The sequence below is a fragment of the Aquarana catesbeiana genome, linkage group LG06 (assembly GCF_042186555.1).
Source record: "Aquarana catesbeiana isolate 2022-GZ linkage group LG06, ASM4218655v1, whole genome shotgun sequence".
NCBI classification, from domain to species: domain Eukaryota; kingdom Metazoa; phylum Chordata; class Amphibia; order Anura; family Ranidae; genus Aquarana; species Aquarana catesbeiana.
Window position 1 is genome coordinate 359,685,531 of NC_133329.1, and position 24,541 is coordinate 359,710,071.

General features: G+C 43.3%; 1 protein-coding gene across 1 annotated transcript in view; it reads left to right on the top strand.

Moving 5' to 3' along the window:
- Positions 1-24,541, top strand: part of CCDC148 (coiled-coil domain containing 148) — a 420,305-nt gene that overhangs the window by 248,929 nt on the left and 146,835 nt on the right. Inside the window, exons 6-8 of the mRNA XM_073634118.1 lie at positions 6,051-6,214; positions 8,276-8,371; positions 8,457-8,635. Coding sequence (XP_073490219.1) covers positions 6,051-6,214; positions 8,276-8,371; positions 8,457-8,635 — 439 coding nt within the window. The remainder of the gene's footprint in view (positions 1-6,050; positions 6,215-8,275; positions 8,372-8,456; positions 8,636-24,541) is intronic.

Genomic DNA, 24,541 nt, shown 5'->3' on the forward strand with positions numbered 1-24,541 from the left:
ACAGAGGGGGCGTGGCTTAGCACAGCGTTGGCATGCCTCAACATCCACAGCATGAGAGCATAATAAAAAGCTCCATTTGCAGACTGCAGGCTGACGGAGGGACACAAGAGCAGATGGGGCATGTAAGTGGTGACACAGGCATACCCTAGGCACATTTACTGAGCATCAGGCTGAGCATTAATAGCAGTGGCAGTTTCTGGACTATATGCTCAAGCAGTGGGTGCATTTTCTTCTGGCAGTACCTCTGCGTTTGTGCATGGGACTATGGTCAGAAGGGGAGGTGGAAACACCCCAAAAAGGGGCCCAAAAGTGTCTCCCTCAGGCTCTAAGGACCATAGTCTCATCTCTACAATGTCATTCTCCCCTGAGAGTTCTGAGGTGGCTGGTCAGGGTGAGCCATCGGGCCGTCAAGTGTTGCAACTGTTTCAAACATTGCATCCCCTGTCTATATTACTGAGGAGGTTTTTTTCCTCAGCTTTGGTGGGATTGGAAGAAAGGTTAGTGGCTTTAATCGTATCTTGCCAGAGTGGGAGAAAACATGACAGGTCCCCTTCTACTACCCAGGACCCTCAAACAGAGGAACTGGGGGTGGCAGGAGATGAATTCCCTTCAGGGGACCATGAAGAGGCTGATGACTCCTCTTCTGAGGGGTCTATTGCGGAAGGACCTCCTTCAGCTTCACAATCTGAAAGATTACTGGTGCAATCTCTTACTGAAATGGTCCGCTCCACATTTATGTTACCCTTAACTGAGTTGGTTGGTAAGCCCACTTCTTGTTTGGGTTCGCTAAAGCCTCCTCAAGCTTTGCATGCCTTTCTTGTCCATTCATTGCTGGAGCAGCTTATGTATTGCTTGGTATGCAGAGATCATAAAGATGACGGTAGGGGACCCATGGACTCTACCACCACGTCCGGACCTACTCTCACAAGATCCAGTATTCCATCCTACCTTACAAACGCTAAATTTAATGGTTTGGCTATTGAGACCCACATTCTGAAGAAGCGTGGGCTGTCAGGATCAGTTGCATTTACCTTGATTAGTGCAAAGAAGTCGGCCTCCAGAGTCATATATTATAGAGTCTGGAAGGCATATGTTTCCTGGTGTGAATCCAGGGGTTGGCATCCCAGAAAGTATGTCATTGGCAGAATCCTTGCCTTCTGCAAATGGGGTTAGAAATGAAGCTGGCCTTGAGTACTATCAAAGGTCAGGTCTCGGCCTTATCTGTACTGTTTCAACGACCACTTGCTTTGCATTCTTTGGTCCGTAGCTTTATACAGGGCGTAACGTGGCTTAATCCACCAGTTAGGTCACCCCTGAACCCTTGGGTCTTGAATTTAATTCTGTCGGCATTACAGAAACAGCTTTTTGAGCCGATACGACATATCCCCCTGGTCCTTTTGACAAGGAAGCTAGTTTTTCTGGTTGCCATATCTTCTGCAAGAAGGGTATCAGAGTTGGCTGCTCTTTCTTGTAAAGAGCCATATTTAATTATTCACAAGGATAGGGTAGTATTGCGTCCTCATCCTAACTTTCTACCGAAGGTAGTGTCAGGTTTCTAAACCAGGATGTTGTTTTACCCTCATTTTTTCCAGAACCCTGTTCTACGAAAGAAAAGTCGCTACATTCTCTAGATGTAGTGAGAGCAGTCAAAGTCTACTTGAAGGCGACTGCTCAGATTAGAAAAACAGATGTTTTGTTTGTGTTGCCTGAAGGTCCTAAAAAAGGACAGGCAGCATCGAAATCTACTATTTCTAAGTGGATACGGCAAGTAATTGTTCAAGCTTATGGTTTGAAGAGGAAGATTCCACCTTTTCAAATCAAAGCGCACTCTGCCAGGGATGTTAGTGCTTAATGGGCAGTGCATCACCAAGTCTCCATGGCTCAAATCTGCAAGGCTGCAACTTGGTCTTCAGTCCACACATTTACCAGATTCTATCAGGTGGATGTAAAAAGACATGAGGATATCGCCTTTGGGCCCAGTGTGCTGCAGGCAGCAGTACAAGTCCTCAGGTCTGATGGCGCCCTACTTTTGTTTGTGTCTCCCTCCCCTCAGATAGCATTTCTCTGGGACATCCCACATAGTAATGTGGCTCGGTGTCCCATGATGAAAGATAAAGAAAATATGATTTTTATAACAGCTTACCTGTAAAATACTTTTCTTGGAGTACATTAAGGGACACAGAGGTCCCTCCCCTCTTTAAATACACGTATATTGCTTTGCTACAAAAACGGAGGTACTCCCAGTAATGGGAGGGGTTATATAGGGAGTGAACTTCCTGTTTTAGGGTGTGCCAGTGTTCATCACCTAAAGGTGGCCTATATAACCCACATAGTAACTACTATGGCTCTGTGTCCCGTGATGTACTTCAAGAAAAGGATTTTACAGGTAAGCTGTTATAAAAATCCTATTTTTGGTTTTGGGTTTAATAGGGCATTCATCTTTGTAAGTTTCTAGATTTCTCTGTACTCTCCCATCTGGGGGCATTGGGGCTGATTTACTAAAGGCAAAAAGACTGTGCACTCTGCAAGTGCAGTTGCTCCAAGGCTTAGTAAATGAGGTAAAACTTCACTTTGCAAAGAACACCCAATCACGTGCAAGGAAAATAAAAATAAACAGTGTTTTAGCTTGCAAATGATTGGATGATGGAAGTCAGCAGAGCTTCTGCTCATTTACTAAGCTCTGGAGAAAGTGCACTTGCAAAGTGCACAGTTTATTTGCCTTTAGGAATTAACCCCATTGTTTCAGTTTTATCTGCTAAATCCTTCAGAAATGCTTTGCAAATCCAAAAATGTAATATATTTCAGCTTACCAATCATTAGATATGATAGCTGCATTAATTTTATTTTCATAGGCTTTTTCTCCCTCTGTTTTCACCTTGTGATCTGGCCAGTAACACACCTCCTGTATTAGGGCTCTTTAACACTGATCAGTTAAAAAAAACAGAAGAAAAAGGCATGAATAATGCATCCCTTTAAATCCTATGAAACTCTTCACACTGGTCCGTTGTGTTTCAATTGCGTTTTTAAACACCCTGCTTGCTGCATTTTTGGTGCATGTTTTGTGTGGTAAAAAAAGATGCACCAAAAACGCATCTCTCTATTGAAATGAATAGAAACCAAAAATGGCAAAAATGCAACACACCTATGGGAAGTGCTTTGTCCAGTCACATGTCCAGGGGAAAAATGCATCAAAAACACATAAAAAAAAACAACACACTGCACGTTTTTGCTGTGTTTTTTGCAACAGAGCAGTGTGAAAGCAGCCTAATGCCGCGTACACACAATCGGACTTTCCGGCATACTTGGTCCGGCGTACCGGAGTCCGTCGGACAATTCAATCGTGTGTGGGCTCCAGCGGACTTTGTTTTCTCAAAAGTTTGACGGTCTTAGATTTGAAACATGTTTCAAATCTGTCCGACGGACTGGAGTCCGGTTGAAAAGTCTGCTTGTCTGTATGCTAGTTGGACGGACAAAAACCGACGCTAGGGCAGCTATTGGCTACTGGCTATGAACTTCCTTGTTTTAGTCTGGTCGTACGTCATCACTTTGGTTGATCGTGTGTAGGCAAGTCCGTTCATTTGGAAAGTCCATCGTAAAGTCCGTTGAAAAGTCCGCCGGACAAAGTCTGCCGTAAAGTCCGGTCGTGTGTACGCGGCATAAGAGTGCATTCACTCTGGATGGAAGAGCACAGGGGCACCTTTGGACAGCAGTATTGTCAGTTTGGGGGTAGGGGAGTGTTAGATGCACTAGTAGATCTAAATACACTAACAAATTGAACCCAAACGCTAGCTAATTGTTTTATAAGCAGTTACAGCAACAAGAAAAATATATATTTTTGGGATAAAGGTTTTTTTATAAATGAAAGCTGATGGTTGTAAGTGCCTTTGCTAGTGGTAAATGGTTTGTCTCATCTCTGTAACTGATACATTCTGCCGGAGAGTTTACTCTTTTGAAAAACAATAGACTTACTGGCTTGATCACCAGATGAAAATAGAAGAGAAAAAGCCTATAAAAGAAAATAAAAGCAGCCATCACATGTAAGAAATGGTAAGCTGCAATATAATATATGTTTGAATAACAGTGTAATGGCAGCCTCCATTACGGGTATATTTCTCCTCCCTTCATGTTCCTGGGATACTAAGACAAAAAATTTGAGGAAAGGTGTAATGAACTCAGAAGGCACAAACAACAAATACCTGACAGATGTTCTCCATCCTAACGAACAATGTGTTTGTTACTATCTGTTTTTATATGGGAGATATCATTGGGACGGGAAGCAGGGGGGAAATCTCCACAATGGGGACATTGCAGGAATAAAATTGTGATGGAAATGGCCTTTAAAGGAGAAGTAAAGTCAAAGCTTTTTCGACTATATTTCTCCTATGGATCACAAGAGTGCAATTCGTTCTGCATTCCTGTGACCTGTTTTCAGCCGACAGTGGGCTAAAGTCACTCAGCCGGTCCAGGCTCCAGAAAGATCCAGACTTTAAAGTCGGCATCCACCCAAATGCCTGGACCGGCAGCTGTCTTAGCCTCTCAGCATGTTGCTGAGAGCCTGAGCCAGCCGCTTGCACCCCCTTCGCAGCCCGGTGCTCCACTGAGAGCTGGAGGAGCAGAGCAGAGAGCCGGTGACTGACAGTCTTGGCTCTCTGCTCAGAGCAGAGGGGGAGAACTGAGCGATCAGTGGTCTTTGATCACTCAATTCTTGGGGTAGAAGCAGCGGGGGACAGCTGCAGCTGGGATCGGTGCTGCAGCAATCTAGGTGGGTATGATTTTTTTTTCTGCATTCCCAAACTTCTCTTTCAAAGGATAGATTCACTTAAAAAAAAAATCCCTAGACCCATTACCTATTCTAAGCTACACCTGCCCCTCCCCCACCATGTGCTCACTTCTTTCTGATGTTGGAGCCCTCCCGTAGCATGAAACTTATTAGGCAAACACTGCGCTTGGCTAGTGACTCATAACAATGAGTATAACATATCAAGTGTACAATAATACTAGAAAGTGTACAATTCTAATAAAAAGTCCCACAGTAGTGAATAAAGTGCTCGTGCTTCAATATAAAATCCATGTTCCACTGTTCAGTGTTCAGACAATGTGCCCCACATGGATGTGCACTCACCCTGGATGTGGACCACCTATCGCTAGAGTGGTCACTTGCACTTTGTGGGGAAAAGACCCACAAAGATGTCTTTTTAATGTCAGCTGCACTGCTAGTAATCCTCCATGTATAGGGAATAAAAATGACAGAGGGGGGCATCCATAGCATAAAACCATTTATTTGTTTTAAAATTTCCAGCAAAAGAAAAAATAGATGCACTCACATCCTGGCACCCGGTGTGGTCAGCATGTGTTTTTAATAAGTGAAGTCCGGCCAATCTCCTTTAAACGCCGCTCTCTCACTGTGAGGCTCGGTCCCCTGTAATCGTTCTGCGGCCGGATATGGTGTCGTGATTACACGATCAAGCCTTAACGCGTTTCAGCCAACAGGAGAGACCGTCATCAGGAAGCTCCCATAGCGTGGTGTTGCACTCTTACCCAACACTGCTTATCCCTGCATAGTAATATCTTTTTGACTTTAATGGATCTTATTCAAATGGTATAGGTGCAGTTAGTGTCAAACAAGATTTCTGAGGCTGTGAACACCACAAAAGGCCACCATTATCTGAAAGAGGTAAGTCACCACCTGGGTGGTGGTGGAGCTGGAAGAATAAATTAGGATGCTGGGAAGATGGGCTGAGGAGTTTTTATTAAAGTGAACCTGTCCTTCAAGCCTGTATAAATGTATTGTTTTTCCATTGTAACATGGGAATGGTTAGGAAGAATGTTGAATGCATCTGCTAAGGAGACCAAACTTTGTGCTAGTTGGCTGAAGCATTCTGAAATAAGCTGTGTAGATAAAACGGATTGAGGAAGTTAACTTGCCTAACCTCAGATGTCCCCGAGGAGCCACCAAGCTCCTCTCTTCTCTGTTTTGATGATCCCGCTGGCAGTCAAGAACTTAATTTTTCACTTGCCATTAAGTGATAAAACTCTCTGTTTGGAAGCAGAACAGCAATTATCGGAGGAACGAGATGGGTATAAAGCATGCACAGTACATCCCATCTGGCAGCTGAGGGATGATTTAAAACATAGGATTTGTGAACTGCGGCATGACTCTCTCCACCAGTCTCAAATGGAAAATGACTTTGATCCAGAGAATATAATCCAGCAGGTTAGTATTTTACCTCTATTTCCTCAACAGTACTTATGCGTTTTTCTCTTATCACTTTGCATAACTACTATGATACTTTAGGGCTGAATATATGAAAATGAATAACAATTTAGAATAATATTGCTCATACTGGTGAAAAAAAAGCTGTTGCCTTGCAGAACAGTATTTTATAACTCTCTGGGCCTCGAGAGTCGAAAATCACTGCATTAAAACTGCTTGTAAGAACCAGTTGGGTTCTCCCATTCATGTCTGTGGAGCAGATAATAGTTTAAAAAGACCCTGTCACCAACTTTAAAAAATTGCAGGTTTTGACTAATCCATGAGTCAGTTCCCTAGCACAGGCCCCCTCCTTGCACATGATAGCCCTCAGCTACCTTAGGAGTGTCTTAATACTCTTTGTGCTGGTCCAGCTCCCCCAACCTTCCTCCCCCTTCCCTTCTACTCCCTACATAACTTTTTGTGTATCTGCGGGGGAAGGAGCGAAGGGGAATACCATAGAACAACCTTTTTGAACCAGAGTTCCATGGAATTCTAAGGTTCTTACAGAGATTACTAGTGGTTCCTTGAGCAATGAGCAACTTCTACTGCTCAGATAATGGAAATGAAGAAATCCTGGACTGCAGCACTCTGAAGAAGGACATCTTTATTTGTAAATCGTTAAAATCCAACAAAAGCCATCTCACAGGAACAGTGTGTAGCAGTAGCTAACGCTTTTCACATCGATAGATGTTTACTCATAGCTATGATCACTGACTGTCCATTCATAACTGAGCATCATAAACTGTGTTTATGATGCTTCAGTTTATTTATGAATGAACAGGAGCCTCTGTCTCCTGTCCATTCAATTTCATTGCAGCTGAGGCTGCAGAGAAAGGGACTGGGGAATCTGTGTCCTCAGTCCCTTTCCCCATCTCAAAGCAAGGACCCCTGATATCTCACCAAAGCCCCCCCCCCCCCCCCCAACAGAGCTGATAAATAAAAATAAACAAAGAGAAAATAATACATAATTAAAGGTTAATTTGTAAAAATAATAAAAAATAAAATAAAAAAACACTGACACCATCCACTCCCCCCCCCCCCCCAAAAAAAAAATAAGCAAGCATTGTAAAAAGAATAATAGCAAAAAATATATAAATTGTAAAACATAATTAAAAAATAAATTGCAAAAAATAAAATTGTAAAAAAAATAAACAGTCCACGCCTCATCAGTGCCCATCAGTGATGCATATTAGTGCCACTGACACATGACATTGAAAAAAGTATCAGTAATTGGTATCGGCGAGTACTTGAAAAAAAGTATCGGTACTTGTACTTAAAAAAGTGATATTGGTGCAACCCTACCTCTAATATAATGATCATTCTTCCCACTGAACATCACACTAATGTAGATATAATAATTGTTAGCAGGGGTTCTTAGAGACCTGAAAATTATTTTAAGGGTTCTAACATGTTAAAAGGGTTGAGAAAGGCTGCTATAGAGTGTAACTTCCGTGACAGTTCTGAGTGTGCTAGTGCTCCTGACATCAAGAGTTTGTAAGCATGCCTTATAGTTGTTTGCCATCATCCACCTATAGAGTGCTATTTGTTTCTGAATCCCTGTTAAAGTTCACCGCTGATGCGTTTCACCCCGCTCATTTGGGCATAGTCCTCTGTGACTAAGCCCCTATGGGCAGGGTGAAACACGCCAGGGAGCGTGGTTTGTGGAGAAGCGTAGGCTGAGGCTGCTCCTTATTTCTATACTACATGGGCTGGCCAGGCATTCACATGCCTGTCACTTTTTGGATGAGTACATTAAGACGCTGGCACCCCATCACCTGGAGATCAAAGGAAGAGTCTCCTTCAGCTTAGAGTGAGCGGCACACCAAGCTTTTCACATAGGTAAAGTTGTTTGCAGAGGTAAGGAAGCAACATGTATATACCAGCATTGCCAGTGCTGCATTTTAACCCTTGTTCAGTCCTGGGCATGTTGCATTTCACCACAGGATTGTTATTCTATAATTTTTAGCAACTGAGTTATCCAGGTATGTTAAATATTTTTTTTTTCCATTTTTATATACAAAGGTTGAATCTGTGAAAAGACAGCAAAATGTGTTAATTGAAAAACTAATTCAAGAGCAGCGTGCTTTGAAGGAAGGACTTTTAGAATGTGATATTCTGGTAAGAAGATAGACACTGTGATTGATTTAAAAATAGAACATAAAGAAATCATAGTAATTTCAACTGAAAATTTATTGTCTCCTAGGAATCTATTCATTCAGAAGAAATTGCAGATCAGCTAGGGGAAATCCCTATTATTCTGCAGGAGATAGCATGTCCATATGCAGAACTGAAGTCTTCTGTACTAAGTGAATATCAGCAGCTTGTTGACCTGTACACCCGAAAGATGAAGGAGCTTGATGGACAGTTAAAAGACATAGACAGGTGAAATGCTGTATTTTCTTCAGTAAACATTCAAGGGGCATTCCAGCAAAACAGACAACACATTCATTGAGCCAGATGTCTTACCAGACCAATTTTGTTTAATTTATTCATAAATTATATAGAGGATGGGATAAATATCTCAGTTTTTGTGGACAATGCAAAAATAAGCAATAACTTCACATCAGGATATCGAATTTTTACAGAAAGACCTGAACAAAATAATGGAGTTGGCAACTACATGGCAGATGAGGTTTAATGTGGAGAAATGTAAGGTAATGCAATCGGGGGCTAAAAACATAAAAGCAGGCTACTCACTGGGGTACGAACTTCTGGGGGAATCAAGGATGGAGAAAGCTTTGGTGGTCCTAGTAGAAGACAAACTGAGCAATACCATGCAATTTCAAGCTGCAGCTACCAAAGCTGGAAAAATATTAGCATGCATAAAAAAGGGGATATACTCAAGAGAAAAAACTATAATCCTGCCACTTTATAAAACTCTGGTTGGGCCACATCCTGGAGTACTCCATTCAGTTCTGGTCACCAGTCCTCAGAAGGGATGTGCTGGAGCAGGAGAGAGTCCAAAGAAGGGCAACAAAATTAATAAGGGGACTGGAGGACCTCAATTACGAGGATATAGGCACTAAATTAATTCTCGTTGGAGAAGAGATGCTTGAGAGGGGACATGATAGCGATTTACAATTATCTCCATGGTGAACCTATTCAGTCTCAGGGAGTGTAAGAATACACGGAGCCACACAATGAGATTGGAGGAGAAGCGGTTTCAACCTTAGACTGCACAGGGGGGTTTTTCACTGTCAGGGCAATAAGGATGTGGAACTCTCTTCGACAATTGGTGGTGGTAGCAGGGAGTATTGATATGTTTGACCGCTTACCGCCTGCCATATAGCAATATGATGGTGGCAAAGTGGTTTAGTTATCCTGATCGGACGTCATATGACGTGATCAGGATAACAAGCCAGCTCGTGTCCGCGGGGACGCGCAGTGAGGTGATCGGAGGTGCGGTGTGTCAGTGTGACACACCGCAACTCCGATCGTGGTATGGAGCCTCTGACAGAGGCTTCTTACCATGTGATCAGCTGTGATCAATCACAGCTGAGCATTGCGTGAACCAGGACGTACCGGTAAACGGCTTTCCTCGGTTCACGCTGATAGGGAGAGCAGATCGACGGCTCTCCCTGTCAAAGGGGGGGGTCTGTGCTGATAATCAGCACATTGATTATCAGTGCAGCCCCCATCAGGTATGCCCATCCAGCTGCCAATAAGTGCCTATCACCTGCCAGCCTGTGCCCCATAATAAACGCCTGCCAGTGCCCATAAAAGTGGCAAACAGAGCCCATAAAAGTGCCAATCAGTGCTCCATCAGTAATGCCTGTCAGTGCCCTTCAGATGCCACTCAGTCATGCCTGTCAGTAGCTCCTCATCAGTGCTGCTTATACAGTGACACCTATCTGTGCCCATCAGTGCTGCGTCATTGCCCATCAGTGCCGCCTATCAGTGGCATCAGTGCCGCCTATCAGTGCCCATCGTTTTTTTTTTCAAAATTGTCGGTCTTTTTTTGTTTATAGCACAAAAAATAAAAACTGCAGAGGTGATCAAATACCACCAAAAGAAAGCTCTGTTTGTGGGAAGAAAATGATAATAATTTAGTTTGGGTACAGTGTTGCATGACTGCGCAATTGTCATTCAAAGTGGGACAGCGCTGAAAGCTGAAAATTGTCCTGGGCAGGAAAGAGCGAAAGTGCCTGGTATTGAAGTGGTTAAAAGGCTCTTGGACATGCATCTTAAAGAACATAATATAGAGGGATAATTATCGACACTGACACACGTACACCTACACAGGTTGAACTGGATGGACTATTGTCTTTATTCAACCTTACCTAGTATGTAACTCTGGTACTTCTTACTTGATCATTTCTAAGAAGGGCAAATTGTATAATGATTTACAAGATCTACCTGTCCATGGCTAGCTTTATTGTCTCCAGTTTTTAAAGTGATCCCATGCTTTGCCCATGCAAGTTAACGAAGCAGCTTTACTTCAATGCCGCTTTCCAAGCAACACATACTTTGCACTCCAGCCTCTCCGATCAGCTGCTGGAAGCAGGAGGAGCCACCCTGCGTGAATTACAAGTCTCTCAAGTCACAGCTTACACAGGGCTTTGGACTTTTCCCATTTGACAGAGTTGATGCTTGCTGATTGGTCCAGTGTTGTTACATAAAGTCACACGCTTCTCAAAACTTAAAAGTACTGGATACAGTGGAACCTTGGATTACGAGCATAATCCGTTCCAGGAGAATGCTTGTAATCCAAAGCACTCGCATATCAAAGCGAGTTTCCCCATAGAAGTCAATGGAAACAAAGATAATTAGTTCCACATTGACTTCTATTGTATGCAGTACCGCATTTGGTCAGAGGTGGGGGGGCGCCGGAGAGACTCGGAGACCGCTCAGATGCACTCGGAAACCCTCGGAGAGGTTCGGAAACACTCAGGAACTGAGTACTTCTGAGTGCATCCGAACGGCTCCGAGTGTCACCGGCGCCCCAGCACATCTGGCCAAATGCAGTACTGCACACCACAGAGGCTTGAATCCTGCTCGTTTTGCGGGACAACACTCGCAACCCGAGTCAGGATTTTTTAAAAGTAATAGCTCGTAATGTGAAACGCTCGTTAACCACTTAACGACCGGCCACGTCGGTAGCGGCAGAGGAGATCGGGACCTGTCAGTGCTTCGGTATAGTGACGAGTGAGGCCAAGATGGCGCCCACCCGTCTCTATACCATAGGACGGCCGGAGCGACGTCATTACGTCGGCTCCGCCTACTTCTCTTAAAGTCACAATTTTTTTTTGTGTCATTTTTTTTAAATGACTTTTTTTTTTTTTTTTTTTTTGCATCTTAGTCTAAATATGAGATCTGAGGACTTTTTGACCCCAGATCTCATATTTAAGAGGACCTGTCATGCTTTTTTCTATTACAAGGGATGTTTACATTCCTTGTAATAGGAATAAAAGTGATCCAAATTTTTTTTTTTTAAAACAGTGAAAAAATAAATAAAATAAATAATAAAAAAAAGAAAAAAATTTTTTTAAAGCGCCCTGTCCCGACGAGCTCGCGCGCAGAAGCGAACGCATACGTGAATAGCGCCCGCATATGAAAACAGTGGTCAAACCACACATGTGAGGTATCGCCGCGACCAATAGAGCGAGAGCAATAATTCTAGTCCTAGACCTCCTCTGTAACGCAAAACATGCAACCTGTAGAATTTTTTAAACGTCGCCTATGGAGATTTTTAAGGGTAAAAGTTTGACGCTATTCCACGAGCGGGCGCAATTTTGAAGCGTGACATGTTGGGTATCAATTTACTTGGCGTAACATTATATTTCACAATATAAAAAAAAATTGGGCTAACTTTACTGTTGTCTTATTTTTTTATTCAAAAAAGTGATTTTTTTTTCCAAAAAAAGTGCGCTTATAAGACCGCAGCGCAAATACGGTGCAAAAAAAAGTATTGCAATGACCACCATTTTATTCTCTAGGGTGTTAGAAAAAAAACAATATATAATGTTTGGGGGTTCTAAGTAATTTTCTAGCAAAAAAACTGTTTTAAACATGTAAACACCTAAAATCCAAAACGAGGCTGGTCCTTAAGTGGTTAACCGCATTACTCGCAATCTGAGGTATTACTGTACTTTCTTTATTCCTAGCAGCTTAATGGAGTGGCAGAATAAGGAAGGAATGGTGAGTATGTGCTCTTGGGTAAGGAAGGATGAATTAAAGCAAACTTGTGTATTTTCTCTGCATTGACAAAACACGGATTTGCTTTTATTGAACACAAACTAGGTTATTTTTAAACACTTGACCACTGGAAGGTTTAACCCCCTTCATCACCAGACCATTTTTGCTATTCAGCACTGTTATATTTTAACTGGCAATAACTTGGTCCTGCAACACTGTATGCAATATTTTATACTTTCTGTTATAACATTGAATTTCTTAATAAATTTAGGTCAAAATGTATTCTGCTACTAGTCTAGTTCTGAACGTGATCAATATACTGATCCGTACAAACACTATACTAGTAATGGCAGTGATCAGCGACTTATGGTGTGACTGTAATAGTCTGGCACTAACTGATACTGGCTGAGATGGACACTAACTGACACTGATGTCACTAGTGACATTTATACAGTGATCGGTTATAATAAACTGACAAGGTAATAATGCCACTGGCTGGGTGACAGGGGTGATCAGGAGGGGGAACAAGGGGTTACCAGGGTGTCTAAAAAGTGTATGCATGTGTATGTGTGCTGCTTGTACTCATTGATCTGGCTGGGTTTTTCTCCTTGCTTATATTTCTGAATGGCAGGGAGAAATCCAGCCAATGCCTGTGTTTACAAACTGAGAGGTCTGTGCTGTGATTGGCCACAGCCGGTCAGCAGGTATACAGCCATAATAATGCGCATGTGCAGAGTCACAGACCAAGACGAGCAAGGACTGGAATGGGCATGTGCAATGGTGCATCTGTGCGAGCACATGCGCGTGCACGTTAGCATGCACACGCATCCATAGATTCTGGTGCCCAGCAGCCTATTTAAACTGAGAGTCTGCTTGGTTTCAGTGCTGGATTGTCTTCAGCTTTGGTTCCTGTACTCCCGACTCTTATCCACGTCTGCTGACCCTGTTCCTGACCCGGCTACGTCTGAAAACTCTCTTGGATCACCCCTGCCTGCTATATCTGCTTCTTGCTTATGTTACAAACCCCGGCTTGGATTTATGACTACGGCTCCGCCTCCTGATTTGGTACCCCACCGCCAGCATGTTACCGACTTCTGCATGTTCCCAACCTTGCAACTGATCCTGATTCTGCACCTGTCTGCCGCTGAACAAGGCGTGTGACCAGATTCTTCCCCACCACTGGAAGGACTCCTGTGTCTTCAAGTTACAGCTCACACCCACAGCTGCCAGGCACCTGCACCCTTCCACTGACCTAGCAGTCCCTGTCTCCACTACTAGGGGTGCTTGGACAGAAATTGTGCAAGAGGCCACCCTCATCATCTCGGGCTCCACAGTAAGGTATGTGACAGTACAATCCAGCCATATAGAGCCCGAAAAGGGGGTCTCACCCTTGGAGGCGCTGTGCCAGCAGATTGCTGCCCTTACTAAAGCAGTCCAGGGCCTGCAAGATGGCTACTATCAACTGGAGCAAAGAGTGGAGTCTTTCTCTCCGTCCACCTCGATGCACCAGACAGCCACATCACCCATAACCTCTGCTCAGGCAGCCACAGCGCAAGTACCCACAGTAGTGGTTCCACCTCCGGAGCCCCGAGTCCCTACACCTGAGAGGTTTTCAGTAGATTACAGCAAGTTCCATGCTTTCAGAAATGCCTGCCAGTTATACTTCCTGCTGCAACCACGAACCTTCTGGCTGGAAAGCAGTAAGTGAGGTTCATCGTCTCACTACTCCAGGGGGTGCCTCCAAACCTGGGCCCACCGCTTGATGGAACAAGCTAGTCCTCTTCTGAACACCATGAACTCCTTTCTTGATGAAATGGCTAAGCTGTATGATGATCCACAACGCACAGCAACAGCTGAATCCAGCTTACATGCTCTCCAGCAGGATCGAAGACCGGTAGAGGATTATGTAACAAACTTTAAGCGGTGGAGTTCTGATACACAATGGAATGATGTCGCACTTCGTTACCAGTTCCACCTGGGACTTTCAGATGCACTAAAAGATGAGCTGGCTCAAGTTGGGGTACCCAGCTCCTTGGAAGCTCTTATCTAGTTATCTATTCAGATTGACCGTCGTCTGAGAGAGCGAAGATCTGAGAGGACAAGCCAGTTCTGTCCCACGTGGATGTTATCAAAGTTATCTGCTAATCCACTTGCTCCTGCTCCTTCATTATTTCTTCCCACTACTGAAGTTTCCTGAACTGATGCAACTTTTGTGGAAATTTTATTAAGATGTATTTATTATGTATTGTCACAGTGTCTCCCAGTGTTAAATCTCCTGCAGCCCGCTCTAAGGAGCGGACTGGGGCAGACTGACGCCAGTTGAGACCCGTTTTGATAGTGGAAAGCTTCCTGAGGATGCAGAGAAGTTTTTGCAGAGAGGGGATATGTCTGCCAGCGAAGGGCCCCTGTGCAATGAACATACGATCATTGGGGGGATGTGTTCACTCTGCAAAGACATTATCGGTTATGGGGGGGATGCGCACTTTTGTCTTTCTGTATGTCTAATCAGCACATGGAGGGACTTTGGCGTGCCCCTGCAGATAATCTCCCATCCACAGGAATGGTAGTATAATCCAGGTATGCATTGTACTCTGAACAATGCAGAATAAGGATTCACGCCAAACTGTAAAAACAGGAGTCATTGGGTGCATTGACCAGAGACAGCATTCATCATTTCAAGGCCAGCCATGCGGCTTTCTTTGTCTAGCTGAAGATGATGGCTTACAGAGATGGGGCGGGAAATCGTACACACTGCCCCTGCCCAGACACACCCATAAGACTCCCCTAGTCATTGTTCATTGGTTGAGATTTGTATAACTTCTCCTGTTTGAAGGAATGCCTGTGCTTGATTGGCCGATTGTGAAACCATCAAGCTCTATTGTTAAGTACTCTAAATAAACAGAACACAGTCTCTGAAGGGACAGTCGAGCTGTGGAGCTAAGGATGTAAGAATGGTTACCTGGAAAGATGGGGGAAACAGGGTTGTACTAAGATGCATTATACCAAAAGGCTGAAAGTGACATGGATTACGCGCAGCGTATAGTGGAATTTCCACGTCACAACTGGGCCTTCTTCGGCCACCGCTGTCACCAGAGGAAAAGCTACGTCATCGCTAGAATAACCTCTGTCTGTACTGTTGAGGAGCCGGTCACTACGTCAGCACTTAACAAGGCCCGTAAGTCTTATTCTTCTCCATGATTCCTGTCCCCTGTTCATGACAAGATCTGCTCACATTGCTGTTCCTGTTTCACTACAGCTTCCAGAAGGAGCACTCCTGGCTCATGCTATAATTGATTCAGGCGCCTGTAGTTGCTTCATCGACCATGCCTTCGCCCAGCAACATAACATCCCGCTGCAACCCAAACAATAGACTTTCTATACAGCTAGCCGATGGATCAAGTATTAAATCAGGACCCATCACCCATGAGACTCAGCCCTTGCCTGCCAACATCTTGCCAGACCACCACCAACTGCTATGCCTAGATGTCATTTCCTCACCATTGTTCCCAATCATCCTGTCTATGCCATGGTTGCAAGCTCATAACCCCCAAATTAACTGGACTACTGGTGGGGTTACCTTCCAGACTTCTTACTGTTTGCAGAACTGTCTCAAAACTTAACACCATGTGGCTCCAGTTATTTGCTGCTTAAATCCTGTATTCGAATCGCAAGAGCTTGTTCCATCAGTGTACCATGACTTGATGGACGTGTTTGATAAACAAAAAGCAGACATTCTCCCTCCTCCATCGGGCTTATGACTGCCCTATTGAACTGTTACCAGGGGCAGAGATTCCATTTGGAAGGATTTTTCCGCTCTCTGAGCCTGAACTTCTGGCCCTTAAAGAGTATGTTGATGAGAATCTTGGGAAGGGGTTCATCCGACCCTCTACTTCTCCAGCTGGCGCAGGAATATTCTTTGTCGAGAAAAAAGACCACTCCCTCCATCCATGTGTGGACTACAGGGAATTGAATCGAATTACGATTAAAAAAACGTTATCCTCCTCCTTTGATCCCAGAACTATTTCAGAGACTTTGTTCTGCAAAGGTATTTACAAAATTAGATCTGCGAGGTGCCTACAACTTGGTCAGGATCCGTGAAGGGGACAAGTGGAAAATGGCCTTCCGAATACGTTTTGGCTATTTTTAATATCTTGTTATGCCATTCGGACTTTGCAATGCGCCAGCCACTTTCCAACATTTTGTCAATTACATTTTCAGTGACTTCTTGGACTTATTTGTGATTGTCTATTTGGATGACATTCTCATATTCTCAGTTTCCCTGGAATTACACCGCATCCATGTGAAGCAGGTTCTCTATAGACTGAGGCAAAATGGACTATACTCAAAGGCTGAGAAAGGTGAATTTGAACATCAGACCATTCATCCTGTCCCAGCATCAAGGACCAAAGTTTGTAATGCACCCCGTGGCATTCTTCTCAAAGAAACTATGCCCATCAGAGAAGAATTATGATGTGGGGGATCGAGAACTCTTGGCAAAAAAATCAGCGTGGGAAGAATGGCATTACCTCTTGAAAGGAGCAGCACATCCAATACTGATCTTCACAGATCACAAAAACCTAGAATAGAAGCTTTATCTCAAGCAGACACTATTCTGCAAGCTGGGAATTTTCTGTTAATTCAATCTGATCTGATATCACAGGTCCGTCAGGCATCTCTGAGAGCTTCCCTACCTCAGGACATGAATCTCCAAGAAAAAGATGGACTGTACGGGCATGAAAATAAGATCTTTGTACCTAAGAACTTGCGCACTGCTATCTTGCAGGTCTGTCATGGCTATCCCTTGGCAGGTCACTTTGGGGGATACAAGACCATGGACTTAGTACAAAAACATTTCTGGTGGCCAAACCTGGCAAAAGATTGCAGAAAATATGTAAATTCCTGCTTAACTTGCATCAAGAACAAAAGCTGTAAGAACTTCCCATTCCTGAGAGGCCATGGGATATGATTGCAATGTACTTCATTGTCGAGCTTCCCCCTTCTGAGGGGTTTTCATCCATCTTTGTGGTAGTTGATCGTCTTTCGAGGCTGACACATTTCATTCCTATGAAAGGGACCCCATCGGCAGCAGAAACAGCCAGGATTTTTGTAAAAGAAATTGTAAAGCTACACGGAATTCCCAGTGACATTGTTTCAGATCGTGGAGTACAGTTCACGTCAAGATTCTGGAAAGCATTATGTGAAGCACTAGGTATCAAGCTCAACTTTTCCTCAGCCTAGCACCCACAGACCAATGGGCAGACTGAACGTACGAATCAGACTTTTGAACAGTATTTACGCTGTTTTTCTTCATTTACCCAGAAGGATTGGGCTTCACTGTTGCCATTTGCGGAATTTGCATTCAACAATGCTACCCATTCTGCCACAGATCAGTCACCCTTCTTTTCCAATTATGGTTTTCACCCCTCTGTTTTGCCTATGCTGGTACCAGATTCCCCAATGCCGGCTATCCGGGACAAATTGAACTTTAACACTAACAACCAGATACTAAGGGAAACCGTTTCCAATGTGCAGGAAGATAACAAGAAGTATTTTGATAAGAAAAGGAGGGGAGAACTGGATTTGAGATCTGGTGATCGTGTATGGCTCTCAACAGTGAACCCGAAGGCATGTCTCTCTAAAAAACTGGGACCTAGATATGTGGGGCCATTCCCAGTTAAAAGAAAAATAATTCAGTGGCCTATAAACTGGAACTTCCAGATTAATTCAGAATTCATCCCGTGTTTCATTACTAAAGCCTGATGTATTGAATCCTTTTCCTGATCGTGAGGTGGGACCTCCAGAAGCCATAATGGTGGATGGGGAGGAAGAATTTGAAGTTTAAGCTATCCTGGATTGCAGGAATTGACAGGGTCAAATTCAATACCTAATTAAGTGGAAAGGATTTGGCCCAGAGGAGAATTCTTGGGAGCCCAAAGTAAATCTTCATGCTCAGAGACTTTTACTAGCTTTTCACTATGCTCACCCTGAAAAAATGGCTCAATTAGGCATCCGGAGGCTGCACTTAGGGAGGGGGCAATGTCAAAGAAATTGTGCAGCAGGTGCACATTCCTGTGCAGTAAGGGCTCATTCCTATTCAGCAGCTGCTAATTCCTGTTCAGCAAGTGCTAATGCTAATGCACATGTGCCGAGTCACAGATCAAGAGGAGCAAGGACTGAAATGGGCATGCGCATCCTTACGAACATGTGCGCATTTAGCGTGCACAGGCATCCTTAAGATTCTGGCACCCAGCAGCCTATTTAGACTGAGAGTCTGCCTGGTTTCAGTGCTGGATTGTCTTCAGCTTTGGTTCCTTTACTCCCGACTCTTATCCATGTCTGCTGACCTTGTTCCTGACCCAGCTACATCTGACAACTCTCTTGGATCACCCCCGCCTGCTATATCTGCTTCTTGCTTATGTTACCAACCCCGGCTTGGGTTTATGACTACGCCTCCTGATTTGGTACTCCACCGCCAGCACGTTACCGACTTCTGCCTGTTCCCGACCTTGCAACTGATCCTGATTCTGCACCTGTCTGCCTGGCTCCCACTGAACAGGGCTTGTGACCAGACTCCACGCCACCACTGGAAGGACTTCTGTGTCTTCAAGTTACAGCTCACACCCACAGCTGCCAGGTACCTGCACCCTTCCACTGCCCTAGCAGTCCCTGTCTCCACTACCAGGGGTGCTTGGACAGGAATTGTGCATGGGGCCACCCTCATCATCTCAGGCTCCACAGTAAGGTACGTGACAGAGAAGAAGGCCTGTTTGTAGTCCAAATCAGGAGAGCAGCCCAAAGTAACTCCTCCATAGATAAAGATGTGGGAGTAGCCACATCTAGGATAGGCAGTATGTTATTAGCAAGATTACTAGTTGAAAATAATAGGACAAAGACAATGCAGTCACCACAAGGAATGAAATAATGAATAAGATGCAATATATACAGTATATACTTCCTTTACTGACTTTTACCTATAGGTAAGCCTACAATAAGGCTTACCTATAGGTAGTGTAAATATCTCCTAAATATGCACAGTTTAAGAGATATTTACATTACATACAGCCAGTGACACGACTGGGGCATGCGCTTTGAAGGAACGGCCACCTGTGCTGTGAAAGACGACTCCCGTGAGCCCGCGAACCCGGGAGCAAGACGGGTGAAGATGGAAGTGGCTACAGCACTGACATCGAGACGCTGGAACAGCTTAGTTTTAAGGTAAGTTTCACATAATGTGCTAGTTTGCATACTAGCACTATATGACTTTACCTTGCAGAGAAAAAAAAAAACATCCAGCGTTATACAGCCGTTTTAAATTAATGTTTTGGGTTTTGATACACTTCAAGCATAATTACATTAGATTGCTTTCAGCTGACTTCCTATTGGTTGCTGGGGGTTATCAAACTTTTTTGTAGATAAGGTATAATAAATACAGTGGGTAAAATAATTATTTGAACCCCTGCAGATTTTGTAAGTTTGCCCACTTACAAAGAAATGAAGGGTCTATAATTTCTATCATAGATGTATTTTAAATTATAGAGACAGAATATCAACCAAAAATCCAGAAAAAACACATGATACAAATGTTATAATTTGCAGTTCAGTAAATAAAATAAGTATTTGATCCCCAAGCAAAACATGACTTAGTACTTGGTGGAGAAACCCTTGTTGGCAAGCACAGAGGTAAGACGTTTCTTGTAGTTCGTTACCAGGCTTGCACACATCTCAGGAGGAATTTTGGTGCAATCTTCTTTACAGATCTTCTCTAAATACTTAAGGTTTCTTGGCTGTCGCTTGGCAACTCGAAGTTTCAGCTCCCTCCATAAATTTTCTATAGAAATAAGGTCTGAAGACTGGCTAGGCCACTCCATGACATTAATGTGCTTCTTCTTGAGCCACTCCTTTGTTGCCTTGGTAGTATGTTTTGGGTCATTGTCATGCTGGAAGACCCATCCATGACCCATCTTCAATGTTCTGGCTGAGGGAAAAAGGTTCTCATCCAAGATTTTACAATTCATGGCCCCGTTCATTGGCCCCTCAATGTGGCAAAGTCGGCCTGTAGCTTTAGCAGAGAAACAGTCCCAAAGCATAATGTTTCCACCTCCGTGCTTGACTGTAGGGATGGTGTTCTTAGGGTCATAGTCATAATTTTTCTTCCTCTAAACACAGCGAGTCAAGTTAATGGCAAATGGCTCAATTTTGGTCTCATTTGGCCACAGCACTTTCTCCCATTTTCTTCTCTGAATCATTTGGATGTTCATTGGCAAACTTCAGACGTGCCTGTACATGTGCCTTCTTGAGAAGGGGGACCTTCCGGGTGCTGCAGGATTTCAATCCATGGTGGCGTATTGTGTTACCAATGGTTTGTTTGATGACTGTGATCCCAACTGCCTTGAGATCATTCACAAGCTCCTCCTGTGAAGTTCTGGGTTGATCCCTCACTTTTCTCATGATCATCCTTACCCCATTAGGACAAAATTTTCTTGGAGCGCCAGACCGAGGGCAATTGATGGTTATTTTGTATTTCTTCCATTTGCGAATAATCGCTCCAACAGTTGTCTCCTTCTCACCAAGCTTCTTGCTAATGGTCTTGTAGCCCATTCCAGCCTTGTGCAGGTCCAAAATCTTGTCCATGACGTCCTTTGACAGCTCTTCAGTCTTGCCCACAATGGTGAAGTTTGAATAAGAGAGAGATTCTGTGGACAGGTGTCTTTTATACAAATAAAGAGTTGTCTTTAGGAGCACCTTCTTAAAGTGTCAGGACTAATCTGTGTACCACATGAGCACATACTGTAGCCAGTCTGTGGGAGCCAGAAATATTGTGTGTTGGTAGGGGATCAAATACTTATTTTACTCATTGAACTGTAACTCAATTTATAACATTTGTATCATGTGTTTTTTTTATGGATTTTTGGTTGATCTTCTGTCTCCATCATTTAAAATACACCTATGATAAAAATTATAGACCCTTAATTTCTCTGTAAGTGGGCAAACTTATAAAATCTGGCAGGGGAACAAATAATTATTTTCTCCACTGTATATTTTTATTGACACAGTAAAGTGAGTTCTGTTTTATTATACTTCATACCACAGAAATCTGGACAGTTCTGGGTTACATTTTGCTTTATAAGCCAAGAATAAGATGAATTGGCAATTGATGTGAAAGCCAAGATACCTGACATATTTTACTTTTGTCAAAAAGTATTTTATTCCTCATTGAGATCACTGAAAAATGATTAGTAAGAATTGTATTTTAGTAATCCATGAGCATCTCGGAAGAAGAAAAAAACTTGTTTCCATTTCACTTACTACAAATTAGAGCATTACAGCTAATACCCAAGCATTATAGGAAATGATAATTCAAAATGTGAAATTTAATTACTAGTTCTGCATCGGTTAAGGAATAAAAGGCTGCATGATATATTTTTTATCTTTATTGGGAGACTACCAAGAACAGATCCTATTTGTCTTTACAGGATCACTAAACCTATGATGGAAATTGATTTATATAGAAAACAGAAAATACATTTCGCATACAAAAGTAATATTTTCACAACAGTTTGGTATATTGGAGTTTGACCTTGAAATAGATCAAATTCTCAGAAGAATATTGCTGATTTTTTATTTGAATATAATTGGAATGAGGTAAAATAATAGCTCCATGGTCCCTCGTGCCGAAGTTGAGAATTTTCCTCAGTCTATCCTCCTCCCAAGGTTTACTTGGATTACTGACCTAATCCCACACTATTTTCACTAACATATCAGCCACCTTCACCAGGCTCACTGATCTTGTTTATTGTCTAAAAGAACAATTGCCATAGCCAAATTGTTTTGCCCACAATGACCAGGGTTGTTTTCCTCAGTGAATAGGTGCAAGTACTCATCACCTTATCCTTTCCCACACGGGCCCTAAAGGAGAGTGGTAAAGTGCAGTGCATGGCGTGCTGAGGCAAATGGTGGGCCTGGCCAAATTGTGCTACTAGTGGAAAGTGGCATGGTTAAAGAGGCTTGGTTGGTACCCACACAGTATGCTTTAATTATTGTGCCACAAATGGCAGTCTAACAGACACACAAAAACATCAGGACAAAAGATAATTTAAAAAAAATCAATTCTTAGATTACATTTGCTTTTCTGCACACAAATCACTTTGTCCAAGCCTATCTTAAAGAAAATCTAAATTAAAACCAGGAATTGTTAAGACAGTGAACACTTTGTTCAGGATTATGTAATATACTGTAAAAACATAGTGTGCAGAGTATGGTAGTCAGAGATGTAGGGGTTGGGGACAGAGAAAGGTAGAGAAATAGACAGAGGAGGCGAGAAGATAGGAGAGCAGAAGAGGGAGGTAGGCAAGGAGGGAGAGATGAGAGGTATCAGGAGATGAGGGGAGAGGGAAGTACAAGACAGAGGGAGGAAACTGCATTCTCACATTTATATTAACAGCAATTAAATAGCATTACATTAATATGAATACATTTTTTTAATGAATATAGTCAATTTTGAAACCACTACATTAAAAATTAATATCTAAAAATGTGATGCTGTTACTGAAGTAAGTGGGGGAGAGAGAGGAGCTTGAAAAGGAAATAAATGGAAGTAATAATTAGGGAAGCCTGGTTATCCATCTCAAATTTCGATGTCTCCAGGCTGTAGGGGCAGGGCATTGGCTGCAGGGCAACTTTGAAAAGGGATTGGGGTTAAGGAGCTGCTTGTTGCACAATGATATAGAGATTTTCAGGCAGCATTGCTCATACTCCAGCTTACCTTCTCTCTGTATGGCCCATGTCATAGTGTTGCCTTCTTTTGCTTTGACCTGCCATTTTCTGTTTGCAGTCAAATGTGGCAGGCTGTGGAAGAAGGTTACAGGGAGCTACAGTACTTATAGGCTGAGAAGGCAGAGAGAAGCGGAGCACCTGTGCTCCCATCATGAGTCCTGGTGGTTCTAGTACCATGGCCAGAGGCAGAATAAAAATCCCTGACTGTGACCATTATGATTCTCCATTTGAAACATGGAAAATGGAACTTAATTGGTTGCAGAGGTTTAGCACAGGTTGATACAATTCTTTCTGATACTTTGATAACTGAACTAAGATTGGCACCCCTGTCACAGACATCTCTCTGGATCAGTGCTTCTCAACCTTTTTTCAGTCAAGGCGCACTTTAAAATTATGCAAAATCTTGAGGCACCCCATTCTAAAATGTTAAAAACGAAAATAATAGTTTTACCTAATATAGCGGCATCCACAAGCAGGGGACATCCAACATTAGAGTTGGTTTATTTTTACAACCCAATTTACTTTTGCACACTGGCACTGACTAGTATTCTAGCGTTTCTCTTCTCCCTCAGTTTCTCTCCCTTATTCAGTTAACATGACCCTAGTGCTAACGGAGAGGGAAAAAGGAGAGCCAAACAAGTTTGTCCTTAGGCACCCAATGTCCTGTTTATCAACCTATGATGTGATCATAGGACTTCTCAGTCTTTTGGCTAAGATCAAGGGTAGTATCTGTTTTATCAGTGTCCAATAGGGGTGCTACGCTGCTATGATTGGAATAGCTGGCTGTTCAGTATCTCTGCTGGTATGATGGGGACTCTGAAGGCTGGCCCAGCTGAAACAGAAACTAGGGCATCCACAGGGTGCTCATTGTATCACTTGGGCATGGGAAACCCACTGTGAAAAAAGAACAAATGGCCATGCCACTTAAGCTTTTTTCTGCATAGTGCCTCTTTGGGCTAGGCCTTTTGGCTAAGTCCAGGGAAATTATTGTCACCAGGCTTCAGGATCTAGCTTATGCATGAGCACGGGCACTTATTTATTTATTTTTTTCTTCACGTTTGTCACTGAACTTTTGTCTGTGTATCTTTTTCTCACTAGGATTGAGGGTGTGGTTCCTCAGGCCTACCTTGAAGTCTAGGGGAAGGATGTGTGGCTAGTCATGCTCCTTTTTTTTCCCTGAACTGGGAGGAAGTCTCTCTTCAGAGAAGCCTCCCACCTAGTATTCGTTGGTTGGCTTCGGCTGACCACGAGGAGAGGGGTCCCCCAGGCATTTTGGCTAAGTGAACCAAGCTGAGCCTTGCCCCTGTCAGGACCCTTGTACCCCAGGAGGTCAGGGTAGAGTCCTACTTCTTTGAGGGGTGGACTTGAGACACACCCTTA